General features: G+C 41.0%; 1 protein-coding gene across 1 annotated transcript in view; it reads left to right on the top strand.

The window, feature by feature from the left end:
* Nucleotides 1-25,591, top strand: part of ME2 (malic enzyme 2) — a gene marked incomplete at both ends in the record, with an annotated part of 52,418 nt that extends 26,827 nt beyond the window's left edge. Inside the window, 4 exons of the mRNA XM_080714769.1 lie at nucleotides 7,428-7,530; nucleotides 17,492-17,562; nucleotides 17,971-18,069; nucleotides 25,424-25,591. Of these exons, the coding sequence (XP_080570895.1) occupies nucleotides 7,428-7,530; nucleotides 17,492-17,562; nucleotides 17,971-18,069; nucleotides 25,424-25,591 (441 nt within the window). The remainder of the gene's footprint in view (nucleotides 1-7,427; nucleotides 7,531-17,491; nucleotides 17,563-17,970; nucleotides 18,070-25,423) is intronic.
* Between the last annotated feature and the right edge of the window lie 694 nt (nucleotides 25,592-26,285).

Below are 26,285 nucleotides of genomic sequence, written 5' to 3'. Positions count from 1 at the left end.
GGTTCACAGGTTCTTGGCCAGCCTCAGCTATTTACTGTGGCTCTCCAAGCTTGCGCCACCACACCTGGCCTCAAATTAAACTTTTAAAAGAAGATTTTTAAGAGAAAGTGCAGCTAGAGGACTTATTTAGGTTTCTCCTTGGCAGAAAGATATTTTTACTCTTCATAAAAGTGAAAATCTGTAGCTACTTAATTTCAGCTCTGAAGATACTGCTTCATTGTTTTCTGGCTTCTCAGTTTTTATTTTGGTACATCATTGAGGCTTGGGGTTTGAGCACTTTTACTACAGTAGACCTAGCAGTAGTTTTGTGTTTATTCTACATGGATATAATAGGGCTCCTGAATCTATGGCTTTCTGTCTGGTTTTGTTTTTTGTTTTTCTGTTTTGAAGTAAATATTGGGTACTACAATATTATTCCTTAATTCTTATTTATTTATTTATTTATTTATTTATTGCATTATTGGGGATGGAACCCAGGGGTATTTGACCTCAGAGCTGCACCCCGAGTCCTATTTTTTTATTCTTTATTTTGAAACAGGGTCTCACTAAGTTGCGGAGGGCTTCAGTAAGTAGCTAAGGCTGTCCGCGAACTACGATTCTCCTGTCTCAGCCTCCCAGATGCTGGGATTACAAGCGTGCTGATAATTCTTTTTGACCTTCTTCCACTTTGAAGATTCTTGTTCCAGCTGTGCTAATCTGTTGTCAGGTTCTTAATTTTAATTATATTTTCATTTGTAAATAGGAATTTTTCATTTCTAAAATAGAATTTCTATTTGATGATTTTTGTAGCTTATTTAATGACAGAAAAATGCATAGAAATAATCATTTTATAAGTTCTACTTTCTTGCCCTCATTTTATGAAATAATTTTCTTTCAAATGTATCTTTTTTTTTTTTTTTTTTTGGTGGTACTGGGGGTGGAACCCAGAGGCTTTCTACCTCCAAGCTATACTCCCAGACCTATTTTATATTTTATTTGGAAACAGGGTCTCACTAAGTAGCTGAGGCTGGCTTCGAACCTGTGCAATCCTCCTGTCTCAGCCTCCCAAGCGCTGGGATTACAAGCGTGCACCACCACGCCCGGCTTCAAATGTATCTTTGCCATTAATTCTTGTCTTTGCTAGGACGATTCAGAGTTAACTGACAACTGTCTGGAACAGATTTTTACTTTCATTCAAGTTTGAGATTCATTGCTTTTGGATTGTTTGATATGGTTGCAGGGTTATATCCCACTTATAAACCATTAGATATCATTAAACCTTACAAACCTTATATAGAGACCTTATGTATCATTAGAATAGTTTTGTTCCTAGTGTTCTGTGGGAGGCAGTTATAATCTGCACAATGTAATCACTTTATACACTCCTTTAAGTGATCTTTAACTCTAGGAAGTAGGTTTTTTTGTGGCATTTCTGGGGATTGAACTAGAGCCTCATCTCTTGAATTACAATAAATACTCTCTGCAAGTACTTTTTTTATGGAACTGGGGATAGGACCCAGGGTCATTCTACCTCTATACCACAAGCCGCCATTTCATTTTTTATTTTTAAACAAGGTCTCACTAGGTTGATGAAAATCTTACTAAGTTGCTGAGGCTGGTTTTGAACCTTTGATTCTCCTGTCTCAGTCTTCCAAGTACTGGAGTTAAAGACTTGCACCACCACACCCAGCGTGTAGATCCAATTTTAAGCTAGTTTTTTGTTTGTTAGTTAGTTAGTTTGTTCTATTGAGTCCTAGAGTGTGGGTGATGAATCGTGACGATCATTTGAGGATCCAGAGGGGCTCAGACTAGGGTAAGGGTAGGTCATCATAATCTGGTGGCTTTAGACTAAGGTAAGTAGGTCATCATAATCCAGCCAGGATGCAGTCCATCCCGGTAAGGCTAGTTTAACTCAATTTTTTCCTCCTTCTTTATATGCACCCCTTTGGTTTTGAATCCAAAACCCAGAAGTATTTACCTGCAGCCTTCATTCTTAGTGGTCCCTGAACTCCCTTTTTTGTGTCATCTCGAGACTCTTCATAGATTTGCTCCTTGGAAATCAGCCCTTGCCTTGAGCAGAAAAGCCTTAGACGTTGGGCTCATACCTTGCTTTCCTCTTCTTTTGGGCTTTGGAGACCTTTCTTCTCCTACCCAACACCATCTCAATCTTGGTAGCATTCTGCTTCCTTAAACATTATTAAAATATATCTTGTAGTTCTCCTTGTAAACAGAGGGGAAACTGGTCTAAAGCAGCCTAGAAGGTAATTGCCAAAGCAAAACTCTCAGGATTTTCTGAACTTAATATTCCTCCTCTTGATATCTTTAGTATTTTTATTCATTGTTAAAGATCTTATGTTTACTTAGAGTTTCTCTCTCTCTCTCTCTCTGAATTGTTTTCACTTCAGTATCACCATGCTGTCTTAGATTGAATTAACTGTTGGTTTTTTAACAGATAACTATGTTTTTTGTGAGGTGGTATTGGGGGGTTGTACCTAGGGATACTCTACCTCCAAGCTATGCCCGCAGCTCTATTTTGTTTTTATTTTGAAAAGAGGGAGCCAGGTGTGGTAGTGCACGCTTGTAATCCCAGCATTTGGGAGGCTGAGACAGGATGGTAGTTCCCAGCCAGCCTCAGCTACTTAGCCCCCCCCCCTGCAACTCAGTGAGACACTGTTTCCAAATAAAGAATAAAAAATCAAAGCTGAGCATGGTGGCTTACACTTGTAATCCCAACATTCCAGAGGCTGAGACTGGAGGATTGCGGTTTGCGCACAGCCTCAGCTACTACTTAGTGAGGCCCTCTGCAACTTAGTGAGACCCTGTTACAAAATAAAGAATAAAAAATAGGGCAGGAGGTGTAGGTCAGAGGCCGAATACCCCTGGGTTCCATCCCAGACCTGGAAAAAAAAAAAAAATTGGGCTAGGGGTGTAACTCGAGGTAGAATGCTCTTGGGTTCCACCCCCCCCCCCCAGTACAGAGAGAGGAAGGAAGGAAGGGAGGGAGGGAGGGAGGGAGGGAGGGAGGGAGAGAGAGAGAGAGAGAGAGAGAGAGAGAGAGAGAGAGAGAGAGAGAGAGAGAGAGAGAAGAGGGTCTTGATTGGTTGATGAGATTCTCACGCTGAGGTTGTTGTCCTTGAATCTGAGATCCTCCTGTCTCAGCCTTCCAGGAGCTGGGATTACACTCCTGCATCACCACACCAGGGTTAACAGTTATTGAAACCTTAAAATAATATTTTTTTTTTTTTTGCAGTACTGAAGATTGAACCCAAGGGCGTTATACCTCCTAGTTATACCCCCAGCCCTATTTTTTAAATTTTATTTTGAAAAAGGGTCTCACTAAATTGTAGAGGGCCCCACTAAGTAGCTGAGGCTGGCCAAGAACCTGTGATCCTCCTATCTCAGCTTCCCAAGTACTGGAATTACAAGCCTACACCACTATGTCTAGCTTTATAATAATAATTATTGAAATTCTTTTTTTTTGTTTTTTTTCTAAAGTAATAGTCATATTGAGGATTGAATCCAGTGAGTACTTCAGACATGCTAGGCAAGAGCTCCATCACTAGTCCTTTTTTAATTTGTTTTGAGACAGTCTTGTAAAGTTTTATACATTGGCCTCAAACGTTTATCCTTCTGCTTCAGCTTCCTGAGTAGCTGGAATTTACCATCACAACTAAAAGAATTCATTCTTTTCTTTCTGTTTTGGTACTGGAGATAAACCAAAGGGTATTCTGCCTTTGAGCTGCACTCACAGCACTTTTTATTTATTTATTTTTTCTTTCTTTTCTTTCTCTTTCTTTCTTTCTTTCTTTCCTTCCTTCCTTCCTTCTTTCCTTCCTTCCTTCCTTCCTTCCTTCCTTCCTTCCTTCCTTTCTTTCTTTCTTTCTTTCTTTCTTTCTTTCTTTCTTTCTTTCTTTCTTTCTTTCTTTCTTTCTTTCTTTCTTTCGTGTGTGTGTGGTACTAGGGATTGAAACCAGGGGCCTTCTGCCTCTGAGCTACCTCCAGACCTTTTTGTTTTTTACTTTGAAAAAGGCTCCTGAGAGCCTCCCTAAATTGCTGAGGCTGTCCTCAAATCTGCAATCCTCCTGTCTCAGACTTCCTAGTACTGGGATTACAGTGTGCACCACTGTGCCCAGCTATGAAGTTTGGTTTTTTGTTTTTTTTTTTCCCAATAGTGGGGACTGAACCCAGGGGCACTCTACCTCTGAGCCCCATCCCCAGCTCTATACCTATTTTTTATTCTTTCATTTGAAACAGGGTCTCACTAAGTTGTAGAGGGGCTTACTAATTAGCCGAGGCTGGCCATGAACCTTCAATCCTTCTATTTTAGCGTTCCAAGTATCTGGATTACAAGTGTATGCCAGCTTTATAAAGATATTTTTAAAATCAGTCTTTTAATATACTATCTTATCTTTTTTTTTTTTTTTTTTTTTTTTTGAGGGTCTAGGGATGGAACCCAGGGGCATTCAACCGCTGAGCTACAACCCTTGCCCTATTTTTTTTGTGTGTATGTAGGTCTGGGGATGGAACCCAGGGGCATTCAACCTCTGAGCTACACCCCTGACTTATTTTTTATTTTCTATTTTTGAAACCAGGTCTCACTGAGCTACAGAGGGCCTCACTAAGTAGTTGAGGCTGTCCGCAAACCACGATTCTCTCAGCCTCCTGAATGCTGGGATTACAAGCGTGAGCCTCCACACCTAGCTTTCTATTTTTTATTCTTTATTTTGAAACTGGGTCTCAGTGAGTGGCAGAGGGCCTCACTAAGTAGCTAAGGCTGTCCAGGAACCGTAATCTTCAGGTCTCAGCCTCCCAAATGCTGCAATTACAAGCATGGACACCATGCCTGGCTTATCTTTTTACCAAAGTATGGCAATACTTTTAGCTTGATTATCTATCCTTTCTAGTCTTTATGGAAAACTGATAGAGCTAATTGAACCTTAATCTTAATTTTATTTTGTACATATATTTAATGTGTCATGGGCTTTGATACTTTCAAAATTTTAAAAATTTGCATGTTTTGGACAATATTAGCATAGAACTAGAAAATTGCTCAAACATTTAAGAATTTTATTTCTTGAATAAAATTCACATAAGTGAAAATTGTTGATGAATAAACTCCCCAAAGAGACTAATTTGATGTTCTGTATTTCACCAATTGTAAGATGCTAAATTCTCCATAAAAAATAGGAAAGAATTGAGATATAGTTTAAATATATGTGAATTCTTTCTTGGTGTTACATGAAGTAAGGGCAGAAGTTTTTGTATAGTTGCCATCACCTCTTAAATTCTTAGCCTCCTGTGGTCAGTGGGAAGATGTTGTGGGGTCACTCTAATACCCTCTGTTGCTCAGTGAGAAAAATGCTTTAAAAATGTCTATGTGTTTTAATGGCAAGTTGTTCGAGAGGCCAGGTTGGTTGAGGCTGAGAGTGCTAGAGTGCTGTTATCAGTACGATCTGGCCCTGTGTAAGCTCTGATTGGTGATGGGGGAGGTTGATGCTGGGGGAGGCAGATAGAGATGGCCTGGAGGAGTTGGACTGCTGTGGGATCTTACCATCCTAAAGATTCCAAGACCTTTCTAAATCTCCAGATTTACTGATTAGCATGAGGACACAACATTTTTTCCTGGAAAGTGCTATATTGTACAGTCTATTCCATAAGGCTATTAAAATTATTAGTGCCATAAAAATAATTGGTTATATACGTGATTTTGGTAACACATAAAAAATTTGAATTCACATTTTTGTGTAGCTTTACAAAGTTCTTGAAAATTGTTTATAAGTGTGTGTGTGTGTGTGTGTGTGTGTGTGTGTGTGTGTGTGTGTGTTAATGAGAACTGACTCAAGGACATTCTACCTCTGAGCTATACTCTCAGCCTGGTTTTATTTTTATTTTGAAACAGGGTGTTGCTAAGTTGTGTGTGGGGGCTCATGAGGTTGTTGAGGCTGTCCCTGAACCTACTGTTCTCCTGTTTCAGCCTCCCAAGTATTGAGATTAGAAGATGTCACCATGCCTGGCTGGTTTTCTTTTCTTTTCTTTTTTTCTTTGTGTGTGTGTGTGTGTGTGTGTGTGTGTGTGTGTGTGTGTGTGTGTGTGTCTGTCTGTCTGTCTGTCTGTCTGTCTGTCTGTCTGTCTGTCTGTCTGAGGATGGAACTCAGGGGCATTTGACCTCCGAGCTACATCCCCTGCCTTATTTTTTTTATTCTTTATTTTTGAAACAGGGTCTCACTAAGTTGCAGAGGGCCCCACTAAGTAGTTGAGGCTGTCTGCAAACTATAGCCCTGGGAACTCCCAAATGCAGTGTAATGAAGATAATGATAACCTTAAAAGGTTTTCACAAGAGCTAAATTAACCAAGATAATACATACAAAGCACTTGGTTCAAAGCCCAAAACTGTGGATGTACAGTAAATGGTAGCAAATTAATTTTGGGGTTTTATTTTGTGGTACTGGGGATTGAACCCAGTGCATTCTACCTTCAAGCTGTACTACCCAGCCTTATTTATTTTATTTATTTTTGTTTTTGAAACAAGGTCTTGCTAAGTTGATGAGAGTCTCACTAACTTGCTGAAGCTGCCCTTGCACCGGCAATCCTCCTGTCTCATCCTCCCAAGCACTGGGATTAAAGGTGTATGCCAGCACACCTCACTTAGAAAATTAATTTTGAAGCCAGGCATGGTGGCACACGCTTGTGATCCCAGCATTTGGGAGGCTGAGACTGGAGGATCGCAGTTCGCAGACAGCCTCAGCTACTTAGTGAGGCCCTCTGCAACTCAGTGAGACGCTGTTTCAAAATAAAGAACAAATAATTGGGCAAGGGGCGTAGCTCAGAGGTCAAATGCCTCTGGGTTCCATCCCCAGACACACACACACACACACACACACACACACACACACACACACACATTAATTTTGACATTTCCTACTTCATTCCCTGGAGTTTACATCAGTCTATTATTCAGGATGATATATATTAGCCACTTTTAATTTGATAAAGGAAGTAGGAATATCAGGATTTTTTAAGCTTAATGAATATTTTTCAACAGTATGTTAATGAAACACGAGGCATAAGCCAAACCTGATCTAATAAGAGGATTTTATTATTTATTTATTTAGTGATACTGGGGGTGGAACCCAGAGGCTTTGTACCTCCGGGCTATACTCCCAGACCTATTTTATATTTTATTTGGGAACAGGGTCTCACTAAGTTGCTGAGAACCTCACTAAGTAGCTGAGGCTGGCTTCAAACCTGTGAGATCCTCCTGTCTCAGCCTCCAAGCGCGGGGATTACAAGCGTGCGCCACCACGCCCAGCTGAAATAACAGGATTTAGATGGTACCTTGTTTCCGGGTACTGTAGTGGTGTAACTTACCAGAGAATTTAATTTCGTTTGCGTTCCCCTCAGTTTTCTCTCCACAGTAACAGAATTGGGTTGGTTTTTTTTTTTGACAGGGCAGGTGTTTGTTTGCCAGTGGCAGTCCATTTGGGCCAGTGAAACTCCAAGATGGACGAGTGTTTACACCAGGTCAAGGAAACAATGTCTATATTTTTCCAGGTAAATGCCACCATTAGTTATGTTTTAGATCAGTACTTAATTACATAAAAATACTTAATGAAATTCTTTGGAGTTTAAGGTTAAGATGAGCAACAGTGTTTAGAGAATTTTGATATGAGTGTACAGGGATACTCATGGAAATCAGCACTTCCAGCGTGTTCTGTTTCCCCTGAAAATGTATTTGTTCATCCTGTTTTTTTGTTGTGTGTGTTTGTGTAGTACTAGGGGTCGGTTGAATCCAGAGGCATTCATCTTCTGAGGTACTCCCCCAGTCCTTTTCATGTTTTGCTTTGAAACAGGGTCTCACTAGGTTGCTGAGAGTCTCCATAAGTTGCGGAGGCCGGTCTCAAACCTACGATCATCCTGTCTCAGCCTCCCAAGTACTGGGATTACAGATGGGCTACACCATGTCTGGCTTCATCTTGTTTTTTTATCATAGAAGTAATATAGTACATGGTTCATAAAAATATAAAGGAATAAACTGATAATTAAATTATTTAACCCTTGGTACCTCCGGAGCATGCTTCTCATATATAACTACTGTCTCATATATAAGTACTGGTTTGCTCTGCCTTTTTCTGATGGTTACCATCAGGCCCATCTATCTCCTTTTATTGTGATTCTTCTAACTCTTCCATATGTTTGAACTTTGTGTGCATGGTACCGGAGATTATATACCCAGAGACATTCTACCTCCAAGCTATACCCCAGCCCTATTTTTTTTTTTTTATCCTTTACTTTTTTTTTTTTTTATCCTTTACTTTGAGACAGGGTCTCACTAGCTGAGGCTGGCTCTGAACCTCTGATCCTCCTGTGTCAGCCTCCCGGGTACTGGGATCACAGACATGCATCCCCATGCCCCGCTTACGTTTGAACTCTGCACAGTTTAATAAAGTCAGCGCGCACACATGCCCTCTGCTACCTTTCTTCTGCTGTTGCTCAGCTTGTCTTAATACTTCCAGTTCTCCTACGTAACCTTGTCTTTGTATAATATACTCAGAGCTCTTGTAAGCAATTTGAGTTTGTATTAATTTTTCAAATGAAAAGTGAAAAACAAAAATCTGATGTTTAGTTTTCTTACCTTAATCCACCTTTCAATTTGGATTAGTTTCTGTGTTGTAGAAAATGTTTTAACATTTACACAGTGTTCTGTTGTTTATCCACCCTTTGTCAATGATGGTGAATATTCAAACCATCATTGTAAAAACAAAACTCATTACATAAATGTCATTCACCAATGAGAGTGATTTGCTAAATATACTACAATACGCAATTCCATATAAGTGATTTTTTTTTTTTTTTTCTGTACTGAGGCTTGAACTTAGAGGCCTTCTACCCCCTTTGTTTTTTATTCTTTATTTTGAAACAGTGTCTCACTGAGTAGCTGAGACTGGCCGCAAACTGGGATCCTTCTGTCTCGGCCTCCCACATGCTGGCATTACAAGTGTGCACCACCATGCCCGGCAACTTCCTGAGTTTTTGCAGATGTGAAAATGTCAGTACTTTCCCTTCTCACTTAATGATTTGGCTGGGGTGAGATCTATAAAGATAGTCATAGTCATTAGGCCTTTGAAGACTTTTATCCATTCCCTTTTTGTTTAGGTAATGTTCCTACAGCCAAGCTGAAGTCAATAAGATTCTCATTCCTTTATATATCCTAGTTTGTTTTTATTTTCTCTGAATCTTTACCATTTTCTCTTTAGATTTAGGGAAGGTTAGTGAAATGTATCTAGGGTTGGAATTATTTCCGTTTATTGTGAATGCCTATAGATGAGCCATTTCACTGTAAAAACACATTTTCATTTTTTTTACCCTTTGTTACTTTTTCCATTTCTTTCCTCTTATAATTTTGAATTTCTTACTTGCAGAACTTACATTAGACCTTGGTTGGATCCCTCTGTGGTCCTTGACTTTTACATTTTATTCTATACTCTGCCTTTTTCATCTGATAATGTGGAAGACTTCTTTCATAGTTCCTTATTCATCTATATCTGTTATGTGTTTTAAGTCTTTTTAAAGGAGATCAGAAACATGCTATTCAGTATGTATCTGAAAATTTAAGTTTTTTTATTAAAAAAAATAACTGTAATACCAGCATTAACACCAAAGGAAATTTACAATAATTGCCTAATAGAATATATCATTAGTTCATTCTTTTCAACAATTTAGTATTTCCAATATCTTTTTCTTATTCTATAATTAATTTTTATCCACTATTGGGGGTAGAACACAGGGGCATTCTACCTCTGAGATACACCCCCAGGCCTAGTTTTTGTTTCTTATTTTGAAACAGTGCCTCACTAAGTAGCTGAGGCTGTTTTGAACCAAGATCTCCTGTCTCACCTTCCCAAATGCTGGATTACAAGCGTGTGCCACCATGCCCAGCATATAATTAATTTTTTAATAGTTGCTTTTAATAATTTGGCAGGATTCTTTCATCTCTCTGGAGGTATTTCTTCTGTGTTGTTTACCCCCTTTAAATTTCTGGTCGTCTTCAATTGCCCATTTGTTTTAAAGGAAGACTATTAAGCAAAGGAGGGATTTAAAGTTTCTATTTATTTATTTTTTGTTTTTTTGTGGGTCTGGGGATGGAACCCAGGGGCATTCAACCTCCGAGCTACAACCCTGCCCTATTTTTTATTCTTTATTTTGAAACCAGGTCTCACTGAGTTGAAAAGGGCCTCACTAAGTAGCTGAGGCTGTCTGCGAACCACGATCCTCTGGCCTCAGCCTCCTGAATGCTGGGATTACAAGCGTGCGCCACCACAACCGGCTCCAAAAGAGGGATTTGATATGAATTTCTTTGCATGGTCTTACTTCTCCTTGTGGGCTTTTCCTTGAATAGCTGGTAACAGATTCTAATTAAAACAGGTAGACACATAGCTTGCATTCAGCATCATTAGGAAGTGTGTTATTACTCTTCTCAAAGTGAAGAAGGTATTTATTTAGCATGTAGATATTCTAGTGCTTTTGTATGTAATGGTCTCCTCTCTCTACCCCATGATCAATAATCTCTTTATTATTTATTTATTTATTTGGTGCTGGGGATTAAACATAGGAACATTCTACCTCCAACCTACACCCCCAGCCTTGTTTTATTCTTTATTTGGAAACAGGGTCTCACTAAGTTACAGAGGGCATTATGAGTTGCTGAGGCTGCCTACAAACCTGAAATCCTTCTATCTCAGCCTCCCATGTTCTGGGATTACACACGTGAGCCACCATGCCTGGCTTATTCTCTATTTGAAAACAGAGTCTCACTAAGTTGGGGAGGACCTCACTAAGTATCTGTGACTGGCTGCAAACTTGCAGTCCTCCTATCTCAGCCTCCCAAGTACTAGGATTATGAGCGTGTGCTACCGCCCCAGCAGATTATCTCTTTTTAAAACTTGACAATGTTTAAAATCAAACCAGTAGTGTTTCAGTGGCATAACGACACAAAGGCATGGAAGAGAATACCTTTGTACTGATTTTAACAAAGCTGTGTGTGTGTGTGTGTGTGTGTGTGTGTGTGTGTGTGTGTGTGTGTGTGTTTTATACTGGGAATTGAATCCAGAGGCTTCTGCCTCTAAGCTATACCCCACCCCTTTTAATTTTTTTGTTTTGAAACCGGGCCTCACTAAGTTGACCTGGAACGTGTAATTCTCCTGTCTCAGCCTCCCAAGAATTTTTAATTTTGTATTGACTTGTAAGGAATTTGATTGCTGATTACTCTTTTGTTATTACTGAGGATGGAACCCAGGGGCACTGTACCTTTGAGCTACACCCTCAGTCCTATTTTTTATTCTTTATTTTGAAACAGGGTCTCACTGAGTTACAAAGGCTTCACTAAGTAGCTGAGGCTGTCTGCGAACCACTATCCTCCTGTCTCAGCCTCCCAAATGCTGGGATTACAAGGTGTGCACCACCACGCTTGACTGATCATTGATTACTTTTGTGCAGCATTTTAAAGTCCTAACTTTATTAATAAAAATTTATTACCATGAAAAATGGCCTGTCAGTGGAGGTAAAAGTGGGCCTATAAACAGGAGGATTAACTGTATTCATTAAAAACTTAAGCCTTTGATAGTGTTAGGATTAGTAGTTCAGCCACTATAACAACTGAATGAAAATTTAAACACCAGGCAAACAACCTTTAAAGGGTCAAAGACTTATAAGATACTGACTCTAAAAAACATTGTGTTACTCCAGATGAAGATTAGGAGCAGAACTAGAGCTCTAGAGTGCTGAGCCAGCATTGTAGCCAGCTTTGCACTAGAAGCACTCGCTGATCAGGAAAACGTTATCTGAATGATAAAGCTGTACTTTTCCTGGAAGGACAAGGTTAGCAGCTTGTCTAACACCTGCGAAAGACGATCCTAGTGAAAGGTTTTCCTCTGGGGCTGAAACCTAAGGGCTGTACCTTGGAACAGGGCGATGGTTCACAGAGTGCCCACAAGCACCTAGCAGAAGCAAAGAGAAATCTTCTCTGAAATAGCATTATTCTGGTCCTCAAATTATTCTTATGAAGAAATGTACAAATGCAACTCCTATCAGAAGATAATGGATACATAAAGGGACGCGACAACACTAGACAAACCCCGCTGAGACCACAAGGAAACAGACCCTCCGGATCTCTCCACAGAACACAAGTGCTGTGGGACGATTATGCTTATTGTGTTCACAGACAAAAAGCCAAGCTTGAAACTTCAAAGCCCACTGAATTCTAGAATCGAAAAATAGCAGTGATCTAGGTCAAGACTTAGTGACTGAGGCTTATAGCAGAATAGGTCAAAGAGATAAAGAAGGGGAAGATGTGAGAAGAAGTAACACAGAATGAAGCACAAAGACAAAATGCAGAAAGACGGGAAAGAGACACGCTTTTAAAGGTTGTTTGCCTGGTTTTTAAATTTTTATTCAATTTATTGGGATTAGCAGTGTAGCCACTGCTAATCCAAATACAGGTTTTTAATTGATACAGTCAGCCTCCTGTTCATAGGTCCACTGTGTGTGTGGGGGGGGGGGTCTGGGGGTTGAACCCAGGGGCATTCAACCTCTGAGCTATGCCCCCTGCCGTAGTTTTTATTCTTTATTTTGAAACCAGGGTCTCACTGAGTTGTGGAGGGCCTCACTAAGTAGCTGAGGCTGTCCGCAAACTGCAATCCTCCCGTCTCAACCTCCTGAATGCTGGGATTACAAGGATGCGCAACCGTGCCCAGCTATAGAACCATTTTTAAAGTTAAAACTTTAAAAGTACAAAAGTAATCAACAACCAAATTCCTTACTAGTCAATTTGTAATTAAAAATGGCTTTGTTAAAGTAGAGCATGATGGCACCTGCCTGTAATCTTAGTTCTTTCAAGGCTGAGATAAGAGGACTGCAGGTTCCAAGCCAGCCCCAGCAACTTGGTGAGGCCGTTTCAAAACAAAACAATTATTAAGGGATGGGGTGTAGCTTGGAGGCAGAAGCCCCCTGGGTCAATTCCCAGTGTCTCTGTCTGTTTGTCTGTCTCTCTTACACACACACACACACACACACACACACACACACACGTGTTTTTTTGTGTGTGTGTGTGGTAGTGGGTATGGAACTCAGGGACATTCTGCCTCCAAGCTCCACCCCAGCCCTATTTTTTATTCTTTATTTTGAAACAGGGTCTCACTGAGTTGCAAAGAGCTTCACTGAGTAGTTGAGGCTAGCCATGAACCTGGATCCTCCTGTCTCAGGCTCCTAAATGCTGGGATTACAAGCGTGTGCCACCATGCCTGGCTAAATTTTTTTTTTTTTTTTTTTTTTTTTTTTTTTTTTTGGTGGTACTGGGGATGGAACCCAGGGGCTTTCTACCTCCGGGCTATACTCCCAGACCTATTTTATGTTTTTTATTTGGAAACAGGGTCTCTTAAGCCAGCAGAGGCTGGCTTTGAACCTGCGCGATCCTCCTGTCTCGGCCTCCCAAGCACAGGGATTACAAGCGTGCGCCACCACGCCCAGCGTTTAAGTGACGTACTTTATTTATTTATTTATTTATTTATTTATTTATTGGTGGTACTGGGGTTTCTGGAAGCCCTTCTACCCCCGGGCTACACTCCCAGACCTATTTTTTATATTTTTATTTGGAAACAGGGTCTCTTAAGCCAGCGCGGCTGGCTTTGAACCTACGAGATCCTTCTGTCTCTGCCTCCCAAGCGTGGGGATTACCAGCGTGCGCCACCACGCCCGGCTAAGTGACGTACTTTTAATTGAAGTCTAGAAGAGGATGACAGTGGAATAGAGGCAATATTTGCAGGCCTCGTCAGTGAGAAGCCCACTCAAGCCTGTGCAGGATAGATGAAGACATCCACCTGGGAACCTTGGTTTGAGGCTCTGGAAAATCACAACAAAGAGACCGGGAAAGGAGCAAGAGCAAAAACCATTTCCTTCAAAGGAGCAACTGCGTGACTGACGTCTGACTCCTCAGTGAGATGCTGGGTGGCAGTAGGATGGCCTGTTTCAGTTGCGCTTGGAAATACTTGCCAGCTAACGGCTCATCACATGGTAGAAATCGCTCCAAGAATTAAGGCAAGATGAAAACATCTTCAGAAAAACAGAAATAGAATTCACTGCCTACTTGTACAAAAGGAAAGTAAATCTTCTCCCTTTGGCAGAAGGAAAATAATCACAGATAGAAGCTCAGAGATGTAGGGAGGAATATGTGGGTAAAACAAAGCAAATGTTTAAGAGACAGAATGGCAAGCCACGCATGGTGGCACTTGCCTGCAACCCTAGTACTTGAGAGGCTGAGATAGGAGGATTGCATGTTCAAGGTCAGCCTCTGCAACTTAGTGAGACCCCACTTAGAATTAAGACATAGTGGGTCAAAGGTAGAATGCCCTGGGTGCTCAATCCCTAGTACCCACCCACACACACACAAAAAAAAAAACAGTAGTGACACATGGTATTTTGAAAGTATACAGAGAAGAAATACACAAGAATGCTTTTCAGTTAAATAGAATTAAACTATTAATAAGGGACTTGCATTGTCTGGCAGGAAGAAAAATTAATGTGGAATTTTGATAAGTGAAGGATACACATTATGAATTTTAAGATAACCACTAGAACATCAAAACAACTTTTTCAGTTTTGATAAGAGGATGTTAGTGAGTAAAATGAAATGATTAGGAAAAACCAAAAGACATGGAAGAAGGAAAAAAGGAATGTAAAATAGACAAGACAAATGAAGTATAGTCAGCTCCAGACATGGGCCTAATGTTCTGCTTTAAAGTGTGTGTGTGTGTGTGTGTGTGTGTGTGTGTGTGTGTGTGTGTGTGTGTGTAGAGGCTGCATTAAGATAAGCAAACTGTTGATCTGGTGATCTTCTATTCCCTGGATAATTAGAAGGTGAGGCCACTCTTGTGCTATAGCTACTAACCATTTTTTAAAATTAATTCTTAATCTTAAATTTGAAAAATGCTCAGGTTACTAGGTTACAAGTCACCTAAGGAAAGTCTCTCCTCCCTCCCTCCCTCCCTCCCTCCCTTCCTTCCTTCCTTCCTTCCTTCCTTCCTTCCTTCTTTTTGTGGTACTGGGAGTTGAACTCAGGGGCATTCTACCTCTGAGCTACACCCCTAGACTGATTTTTTTAAGTTTTTATTTTGAAACAGTCTCACTAAGTTGCAGAGGGCCTCAGTAAATAGCTGAGGCTGGCTGCGAACCTGCGATCCTCCTGTCTCAGTCTCCCAAACACAAGCGTGTGCCACCACGCCCAGTGGAAAATTTCTAAAGACAAATTTTATAAAAGAAGCCAAAGCAGACAAACAGAAAGGGCATATTAGGGGAAAAAAAAAAAAAAAAACAAGGACTGTGGGAAGAAAAGGAACTTTTAAATTATCAGTATCCTCATGGAGACAAAATACTATATTACAGAATTTTTTTTTCAAAAAATTAAGGAAAAAATCTTTTGAAAAAAGTTTGATAGCAAAAAAAGTAGAAGAAAATAAGTTGAAGAAAATTACCTAAAAACAGAACAAGTGATGGGAAGCAGGAAATAAAGAAAAAATGAGGGATCTGGGTATAGGAAATGGAATCAGAATTGGAGAGAGTAGCTGGGCGTGCTGGCGCACGCTTGTAATCCCCGCGCTTGCAAGGCAGAGACAGGAGGATCGCACAGTTTGAAGCCAGCCGCGCTAGTTTAAGAGACCCTGTTTCCAAATAAAATATAAAAAAATAGGTCTGGGAGTGTAGCCCAGAAGTAGAAGGGTTCCATCCCCAGTACCAAAAAAAAAGAATTGGAGAGAGTGCCATGCTGATAATGGAGTTTCTGGATAAGAGCTTCACATCTGACTAGAGCGACCTGGCCATACTGGAGCTTCCACAGAGGCTAATGGCAAAATATGAAATGACAGGATCCCGAAGAAAGCCACAGTAGAAGAGTTACACAATTTAAAAAGAATTTGAGGATTAAATAATGTTAAAAGCTGAAAAATTAAAGGAATAACAAGAGAGCAGTTAACTTCAGAGAAACAAATGGTTATATATGAGGAAGTAGAAAATCATGTTATATTCTTAATGCATGGTTCAACATAAATAGCGCTTTTGAAGTCATAATGATAGAAACACCGAGTGTTGGTTGAATCAAAATTACGCTGTATATTTGGAAGAACTGGAAATATAAAACAATGAAATTCTTATTTCCCACAGAAAGGAATCAAAGATCTCTAACCCCCCCAATCAGAAGAAATATATGCAAGTTAAGAGGGAGAGAAATATTGCCTGTTTAAAAAATTAAAGCCAGGCGTGGTGGCACACGCTTGTAATCCCAGCATTCAGGAGGCTGAGACCAGAGGATTGTGGTTTGCAGACAGCCTCAGCTACTTAGTGAGACCCTCTGCAACTCAGTGAAACCCTGTTTCAAAATAAAGAATATAAAATTGGGCAGGGGGTGTAGCTCGGAGGACAAATGCCTCTGGGTTACATCCTCAGATTCGCAAAAAAAAAAAAAAAAAAAAAAAAGAATAGGACAGAGGGTGTAGCTTGGAGGTCAAATGCCCCTGGGTTCCATCCCCAGACCTGTAAAATAAGTAAGTAAAAATAGAAAGGTTTAGGGGTATAGCCCAGTTTTAGAACATCCCTGGGTTTAATCGACATTATCACATACATACACATGCACAGAAACATTAAAACAATCAGCTAAAAGAATTGAAAGTAGTTGCCTCTTGAGCAAGAAATAGAAGATCAGAGAAGCTAGAAACTGTAACAAGTGTTGATGAATTATATCATTTGTAATTTTGATAAATGTGAAAACTAAATTGTGACAAGTCATTTATATTTCTAAAAAAAATTTTTTTTTTTTTTTTGTTCAAAGCCAGCCTCAGCAACTTAGTGAGACCCTGTTTCCAAATAAAAAAAATAAAATAGGTCTGGGGGTAAAGTCTGGAGGTAATAAACACCTGGATTACATCCTTAGTATCACAAAAAATCTTTTTTTTTTTTTTTTTGGTGGTACTGGGGTTCCTGGAAGCCTTCTACCTCCGGGCTACACTCCCAGACCTATTTTTACATTTTTATTTGGAAACAGGGTCTCCTAAGCCAGCGTGCATGGCTGGCTTCGAACCTGCACGATCCTCCTGTCTCTGCCTCCCAAGTGTGGAGATTACAAGCGTGCACCACCACGCCCAGCTTAAAAAATCATTTTTTTAAGTGAGTAAAAATTATAAGTTAATAAGAGGATGAATGTGGTGGTGCATGCCTGTAATCCCAATGCTTGGGGGCTGAGACAGGATTATCGCAGGTTTGAGGTCAGCTTCGGTAAAGTAGCAAGACTCTCAGCAACCTAGTAAAACCCTGTTTCAAAGGAAAAAATAAAACAGGTTGTGAGTATAGCTTGGAAGTAGAATGCCCCTGGCTTCAACCCTTGGTACCACAAACCATCATCATTATCATCATCTTCATCGTAGTAAGTTTGTGAGAATCATTTGCTAAATAAACTGTCTAAAATGTATTCTAGGTGTGGCTTTAGCTGTTATTCTCTGTCAAACTCGACATATCAGTGACAATGTTTTCCTGGAAGCTGCAAAGGTAATTGTTTTAAGTATTTATTTTTTAAAGGATAACGTAAAGATGAGTAGAGAGAATGGATAAATTACTTCTTCCATATTTTTAGTGGAGACGTACTGGTATTATTTGGAGTGCTGGCCCATTGCAGCAGCAGTTGCAGTAGGAATTGTGAAGAGCTCACATTAATACAAACACTGGTATCTGTTTTCTTAGTTGCTGTTGTAATTAAGCCATGCTCTGTAAATATTAAGTGGAAATCTGGTTACTTCTTTATTGTTTAGTAGTAAGCCATTTTAATTCCTGCAGAGGCTTAGTATATTCTTGCTAGAAGTGAGAATTGCTACCTTTGTTCTTCTCTGTTTCTCCATTGCGTTTCCATTTTTACTAGATCTTCTGTTACTTAAAGTAAAATGATGCTTTTCTCCTCAGGCACTGACAAATCAACTAACAGATGAAGAGCTAAGCAAAGGGAGGCTTTACCCACCACTTGCTAATATTCAGGAAGTTTCCATTAACATTGCTATTAAAGTAAGTAATTTATATCGCTACAGATTTTAATGACATTTTCTTGCAATATAAATCTGTTAGAGATAAATTTGAAACATAGAGAAGGGTGCAAAGAAATTTTAGGTCACCCATTTTGGTTGGATTTTGTATTTTGGGGGGTTGGGTTTGGGGAATGGAACCCCTTCTACCTCCAGGCTTCACCTCATCCCTTTTTATTTTGAAACAGGGTTTTGCTAAATTGAGGCTGGCCTCGAACTTGCAATCTTCCTTTTTTGTGTGTGGTACTAGAGATTGAACCTGGGGGCTTTCTAACTCCAGGCTACACCTTTACCCCTGTTGTATTTGTGCCACCACATTCTCTTAAGCTCTGGCTTATCCTATATACTCTACAAACCAGAGGCTTATCCACATTACATGGGGTTTGTTGCCTTCTAGTTTTAACACATGTATCTACCCATGTATGTGCTCACCTGTGCCTATTTTAATAATTGGTTTCTTTTTGCTGGGGTGGTGGTATTGGGGATTGAACCCAGGTGCCTTCTACCTCTGGGCTACATACTAGGGTTCATTCTTTTCTTTCTTACAGAATCTTGTTAAGTTACTGTGTGCTGGCCTCAAACCTGCAATCCTCCTGTTTCAGCCTCCCAAGCACTGGGATTTACAGGCCTGTGCTATTGATCCCAGCTACCCTGTAACTCCTAATATTATTATTGCAATATTTTTGTGTTCATGATCTAAGCAGAGATTGGGAACTAATAAAGAATGATATTTTTAGGAAATAATAGCCAGTACAATTGATCCAGAGAGTTACAAAAAATAAATAGGAGCCAGCGTGGTGGCACATGCTTGTAACCTCAGCATTTGGGAGGCTGAGACAGGAGGATCACAGTTAGCGGACATCCACAGCAGCCTAGTGAGGCCCTTTGCAACTCAGTGAGACCCTGTTTAAAAATAAAGAATAAAAAATAGGGTGGGGGGCCCGGCGTGGTGGCACACGCTTGTAATCCCAGCATTTGGGAGGCGGAGACAGGAGGATCGCGCAGGTTCTAAGCCAGCCTTGCTGGCTTAAGAGACCCTGTTTCCAAATAAAAATATAAAAATAGGTCTGGGAGTGTAGCCTGGATGTAGAAGGGCATTCAGGAACCCCAGTACCACCAAAAAATAAATAAATAAATAGGGTGGGGGTGTCACTCAGAGGTAGAATGCTCCTGGGTTCCATCTCCAGTACCATCAAAAAAAGGATAAAATGGCATAAAAGAATATATGAAAGTTAAAGCCAGCTGTACACACACACAAAAGCCAGCCTGAGGAGTCTGAGTGCCTTAGTGCTGCAAAATACTTGCAATTTCACAGCTTTTTGAATGGTATTAGATGGAGTACATTTTAGAAGGTATCAGTCAGCTAAGATATAACTTGTTTGTCTAAGAGAAAGGTAATACAGGAGGTCATAAAAGGAGACCTTCTTGGGATTAGTGTAGTCTCAGCACCCCTGGATTATGTGGCCTCCCCCTTCCCCAGGGCACTGTAAGGAGTTTGCTGCTTCTTCAGAGACATAGGCTTTCCATTAAGTGACAGAGGAGGCTTTGTGCCCACCCCTCAACAGAGATTAGCCATAGACCAGGGCTGGGTGCTGCTCCTGGAGCCACCAGGCCGCCTGCACACCTCTGCCCAGTGGCACACTCTTCTATCTCACACCTTGCCCATCACCAGGGTGGTGCCTCTGGAGACATGGGGAAAGAGCGCGCCAGTGAGCGGCCCTCCTCCTCACAGGGGGGCTTTCAGCTAAACTGAAACATGGCTCCCATTTAGTTTAGGATTTGGCTGACTACTGATCTGCATGTGTGGGCATTGCTTTATCCTCCTTCTGTGCTCGCCTTTCCTTGGAGAGTCTCGTCTCTTTAGAATTGAGGTTACTTCATTATCTTGTACCTTGGCTCTCTGGACTTAAGAAAATGTAAGAGTTGTTAGTTTATGCAGTTCTTGTTTAGATGGATCTTTGTTCTCTGCAGCTTTCTACATTTTAAATGAAAGTAAAAGCCCTATTCATTTATATTTTAAGTGAAAGGCAGTAAAAAATGTAGAATAGGTGCTTAGCCTGCAAATCAGGCTTGTCACATGAAGCAGGGCTTCTCAAACGAAAATACAACAGAATTACCTCACGAAGCCGGTGATGCATGCTTGTAATCCCAGCATTTGGGAGGTGGAGATGGGAGAATTGTGGTTCGAGGACAGGAGGCTCGCGCAGGTTCGAAGCCAGCCTTGCTGGCTTAGGAGACCCTGTTTCCAAATATAAAGTATAAAATAGGTCTGGAAGTGTAGCCCAAAGGTAGAAGGGTTTCCAGGAACCCCAGTACCACCAAAAACAAAAAAAACCAAGAAACAGATCTTTATTACTATTGGAATCAGACACATTTTCTATCACAAAATATGAGGTTGAGCTCTTGAGGCCCAAAGTTTGTTTTGTTTTCCATTACTGGAGATTGAACTCAAGGGCATTCTATCTTGAACTACACTTTCAGTCCTATTTTTCATTCTTTATTTTGAAACAGGGTCTCACTAAGTTGCAGAGGGCCTCACTAAATAGCTGAGGCTGGCTGTGAACCTGTGATCCTTCTGTCTCAGCCTCCTAAGTACTGGGATTAAAGCGTTTATCACCATGCCCAGCCCCCAAAGATTATTTTTAATCACTTTTTTCTTTTACAAAACTAAGCCAGGATTGCACATCTGTAATCCCAGTACTTGGGAGTCTGAGAAAGGAGGATCACAGATGCAAGACCAGCCACAGCAACTTAGGCCCTGTTTCAAAATAAAAAGTAAACAATGATGAGGGTGTAGCTTGGAGGAAGAATGCCCCTGGTTTCCATTTTTGGGAAAGAGAGAGAGAGAGAGGAAGAGGGAAAGAGAGAGGAAAAGAGAAAGATGACAGAAATTTCAATAGTGGTTACAATTTGAAATGGGAATTAGGGGAAGGAGAATTTATTGTTGGATTTAAAAAAAAAAAAAAAGGAGATTGAACCCAGGGGCATTTTGTATCCAAGCTGTAATGCCAGCCCCTTTGAAACAGGGTCTTGCTGAGTTGTTGAGTCTAACCTTGAATCTGCAGTTCTCTGCCTTAGCTTCCAAAACACTGGGATTGTATGTTCGTTCCTCTGTACTCAGCTTGGATTCTTCTTTTTCTCTCTCAGGATCAATTTTATTATTCATAAGAAATGAAATGTATTAATTTAACCCTCTCAGGGCAGGGGAAGGGGAAGTTTCCCAAGAAAACGTCTCTGAGATTCTTCCAGGTTGGGTTGAAGGGGCCCCTCATCTCCAGAAGACTCCACACAGCCCAGTGACTGCAGTCCCTGTGGAGAAACCCCAGGCAGATAGCTGCTCCACGATGGGCTGGCCAAATTCAGGGTCCAGGGAGTTGGTATTGGCCCTTTTAGCATTCTGCTTTTACTAGAGACTCTTTTGTGTGTGTGTGTGTGTGTGTGTGTGTGTGTGTGTGTGGTACTGGAGGTAGAACCCAGGGGCTTTTCTACCTTGGGGCTATACTCTCAGACCTATTTTATATTTTATTTGGAAACAGGGTCTCACTACGTTGCTGAGAGCCTCACTAAGTAGCTGAGGCTGGCTTCAAACCTGCACGATCCTCCTGTTCAGCCTCCCAAGTGCTGGGATTACAAGCGTGTGCCACCACGCCCGGCTTACTGGAGACTCTTTGATGCTAAATAATCCCTGGCACCTGCTCCCTTTTCACGGAAGTTACCTGGTTGAATTCAGGGTGAAACTTGGCTGGCATGCATCAACAACATGAGTAATACAGGTCACAGTGAGTCAGCGCCCTCCACAGCTGCTCCAGCGCCAGGCAGATGTGGTCGGCAGCCATTGAGCCAGTGCCTCACACACATGCTCCAGCACCAGGCAGATGTGATGGGAAGCCATTGAGCCAGTGCCCTCCACATATGTGCTCCACCATTAGGTATAGCAGTCAGTTTCCATTGAGCCCCTCCCTGCCCCACACACTTGCTCCATCACCAGGCAGATGTAGTCACAGCCATTGAGCCAGCGCCCTTCACTTACGTGCTCCATCACCAGGTAAATATAGTTGGCACTGCCTATCATCTGAACCACCTTTAGGTGTTCCACAGTCCTCATGCTGTTTCTGATAGAATGAGGGAGCATACACCTGTCCTTAGGACCCTCGTAGCCACCTCCATCCCATTGAGGATATGGCGGGCCAGTTAGAGGGCCGTCGCCGATGTTCGTCGAGTCTCATAACGGCCCTTGAGGGCACCCTCACAGGGGGAGCTGGCCATGAGCCCACCTGCCCCAGTACACCCTCTCTTAGCGCTGTCCATCAGAAGCGGCAGCTAACAATACTAGCTACAAACAAACAAAAGTACAATGAAATAACAAAGGAAACCTCACAAAACAAAACCAAAAGCCCAAACCAAGAAATCCAAGGCCACCAAAGGAGATAATTGTGAGTCCAGCAGGTCACCACCAAGAGCCGCCTGTGCGTATGGACAAAACCCAGCAGCGGCCAGGCTGGGCTTGAGGCGCCCTGACAGTGGCTCCTTGGGAGGTCGCAGCTAGAAACGGCCAGGTCACGCCGGGCACCGCCCACCCTGGCTGTCTCACTTTTGGGTCACCAGGACTTTCTCCACTTTAAGACTCCAGAAGCTTTGTGCTTTCAAGGGTTAATGGAGACTGATGTTTACTTGTTTAGACATTAAGATTTGTAGTATGCTTTAATGTCCTTTTCACTTTGAGTCTGAAAATCTAATATTTTTGGCTTTTTATTTATTTATTTATTTAGTGGTACTGGGGATGGAACCCAGTGGCATTCTACCTCTGAGCTACAACCCCAGCTGTATTTTATTTTTTATTTGGAAACTGGGTCTAAGTTGCAGAGGTCCTCACTAAGTTATTGAGGCTGGCCACAAACTAGCGACCCTCTTGCCTCAGCCTCCCAAGTACTTGGGATTACAAGTGTGCACCGCAACTCCTGGCTCAGCTTTTTTAAAAAAATACTTTACTGGTGCATTATAGTATCAAAGACTTGGAAATTAAACCTGAGAATTTGAAATTACTAGACAAGGGCATAGGACCAACACTCTAATATATAGGCAGTTAGAAACTTTCTCAATAAGACTCCCCAAACTCAGGAAATTAAAAGAATTAATAAATGGAATGGCATTAAAGGGTCTCTTCATCAAAGGAAATCATCAGGAGTCTAAAAGAGCCTGCAGAACAGAAGGTCTTTGCCATCTACTCCTGATAGAGGACTAATACCTAGATTATACAAAGTACTTAAAAGACCTAACACTAAAGAACAAATAATCCAATCAAGAAATAGGCAGTTGAACTAAATAGACACTTACCCAAAGAAAAAATGCAAAATGCTAATAAGTATACCAAAAAAATGTTCAACATAATTAGTAATCAGGGAGACGCAAAATTTGGGCTTTATAAAATAGAAAAGGGACTAAATCCCGTGTGTGTGTGTGTGTGTGTGTGTGTGTGATGAGCTCTGACATTCTGCCTCTGAGTTTCACCCCTAGTTCTGTTTTTTGTTTATTTTGTTTGTTCGTTTTTGTTTTTGTGGTGCTGGGGATTGAACCCAGGAGCATTCTACCTCCAAGCCCCAGCCCAATTTTTATTCTTTATTATTATTTTTGTGTGTGTATGTGGTACTGGGATAGAATCCAGGGCTTTCTACATCTAGGCTACATTCCCAGACCTGTATTTTATATTTTATTTGGAAACTGGGTGTCATTAAGTTGCTGAGAGTCTCTCTAAGTATGGCTGAGGCTGGTTTTGAACCTGTGTGCTCCTGTCTCAGCTTCCCAAATACTGGAATTACAGTCACATACCAGGACACCCAGCCCAAGTGCCCTTTTCTTTCTTTTCTTTTCTTTTTTTTTATGAGTCTGGGGATGGACCCCAAGGGCATTCGACCTCAGAGCTAACAACCCCTGCCCTATTTCTTTTATTCTTTATTTTGAAACAGGGTCTCACTAAGTTGTGGAGGGCCTCACTAAGTAGCTGAGGCTGTCCTTGAACCACCATCCTCCTCTGGAATGCTGGGATTACAAGCCTGCGCCACCACGCCCAGCCCAAGTGCCCTTTTCTAAAGGTCCACGTCTCATCCAGGAGCTCTGAGCATCATAACCACCTCCCGAAGGGCCTGCCTTTCATACTGTTGCATCAGCTTGATGGTTCAGCGGGAATTAGGGGAGGATGGACACACTCATACTTACACACACTCACACTCACACACACACTCATACCAGGTAACAAGAGCTGAGGGAATTGATCCCTAGAGGTGTCCTGTGTAAGGAGAGTTCATTTTTAATTTTTGTGGTATTGGGGATTGAACCCAGTACTTCTCTTATTACCAAGCTATACCCCCAGGTCTTTTTATGTTTTATTTTGAGGCAAGTTTTTGCTAAGTTGCTGAGGCTGGCTTCGAAACTACCACAGCCCTCCTATCTAAGCCTCTCATGTACACTGGTGTGTCCCCTGGCCTGACACATTGATAGGACTTAAATGTGTTTGATGGGTTGAAATATTAGGGAAATGCTAATAACTCTTCTTGGGGTCAGGGAAGGTGACTATAATTTACACATTAAATTTATGAAGAGATGACGTGATTCATTTATTTATTTATTTATTTATTTATTTATTTATTTATTTATTTATTTATTTTGGTGGTACTAGGGGTGGAACCCAGGGACTTTCTACCTCCAGCCTATACTCCCAGACCTATTTTATACTTTATTTTGAAACAGGGTCTCACTAAGTTGCTGAGAGCCTCACTAAGTAGCTGAGGCTGGCTTCGAACCTTTGTGATCCTCCTGTCTCAGCCTCCCATGTGTTGGGATCACAAGCATGTGCCACCATGCCCGGCTTTCTTTTTGTCTTTTAAACTTTGCATAGTTTCGGCATGTTTTGCAATAACTTAAAGTAATATTTTTTATTTTGAAAAGAAGAAAAATATAGCCATGTGTGGTGGTGCATACTGGTAATCCCACTATTTGGGAGGCTGAGACAGGAGGATTTTAGGTTTACAGCCAGCGTCAGCAACTTATTGAGGCCTTCTGCAACTTGGTGAGATGCTGTTTCAAAAATAATGAATGAGGTTGAGTCCACACACACACACAAAAAAAATAATAATAATGAGTGAAAAATAGGGCTAGGGGTGTAGCTCAGGAAGAATGCCCCTGGGTTTGATCCCCAGTAACACACACACACACACACACACACACACACACACACACACACAACCATTCTTCTAAATCCATTTCCCTGTGTTGTAATAGTACTTTCTTTCTGTGATAGGTCAGGACTCAGAGCCAACACAATTATTTTATTTATTTTTCAGGTGACAGAATACCTATATGCTAATAAAATGGCTTTTCGATACCCAGAACCCGAAGACAAGGCCAAATATGTTAAAGAAAGAATATGGCGAAGTGAATATGACTCCCTGCTGCCAGATATGTATGAATGGCCAGAGTCTGCATCAAGACCCCCCCAGATAACAGAATAGAAGCATCGCTGATAAATGCTCTCCATACTGCAGGGACCCTCCCCCTCCTTTTTAAAAAACAAAGAGATAATGTCAGATTTATGGTGTTTTCTCTGTGTTTTATTTTTCCCCACCACTTTGTTTTACTTACTTTATCTCAAGAATCTCCACGTCTTCTGGGGTGCATGTTAAGGCCCAGCAGCGCCCCACAGTCAAGTAACCATAACTCATAACTGAGCTTTGGGCCTAATTTGTAGCCCACAGCACACGGAAGAGAAGTCCAGAGTGTGTCTGTGGGTATCTTCACTTGTATTCTTGCTCATGCTTCCCAAGGCGTTTTTTATTTACTTAGAGGTAACAATCTTATCTCAAGTTCTTTTAGGGCTACTAAAATGGAAATTTACTTCTGCGGATTTGAGTCTAGAATTTTGAGAAGCCAATTTTAACCAAATTCCAAAGAAATTGTCCGTGTCTAAAACTTTTTCCTTTAATATCTGCTTCATTTTCTCTTCATGCTCTGAAATTCCTTCATACTGGACAGACCTGGGGGAATACGAAGATTATTTTTTCTGTTATTTTCTGGAACTAAATCAAGTCTTAACTATAACATTATGAGAGAATGAAAGGAACTACTGTGGCCTTTACACAAAAGTCATTTGCAACAGTGTATAAAATCGCTTTTATTTAATAAAAGTAATGTCTTAAATTTAATTGC

The sequence above is a fragment of the Muscardinus avellanarius genome, assembly GCF_963383645.1.
Source record: "Muscardinus avellanarius genome assembly, chromosome: 17".
NCBI classification, from domain to species: domain Eukaryota; kingdom Metazoa; phylum Chordata; class Mammalia; order Rodentia; family Gliridae; genus Muscardinus; species Muscardinus avellanarius.
The sequence above is the reverse complement of the archived record's forward strand: the minus strand, read 5'-3'. Positions and strand labels throughout refer to the sequence as shown.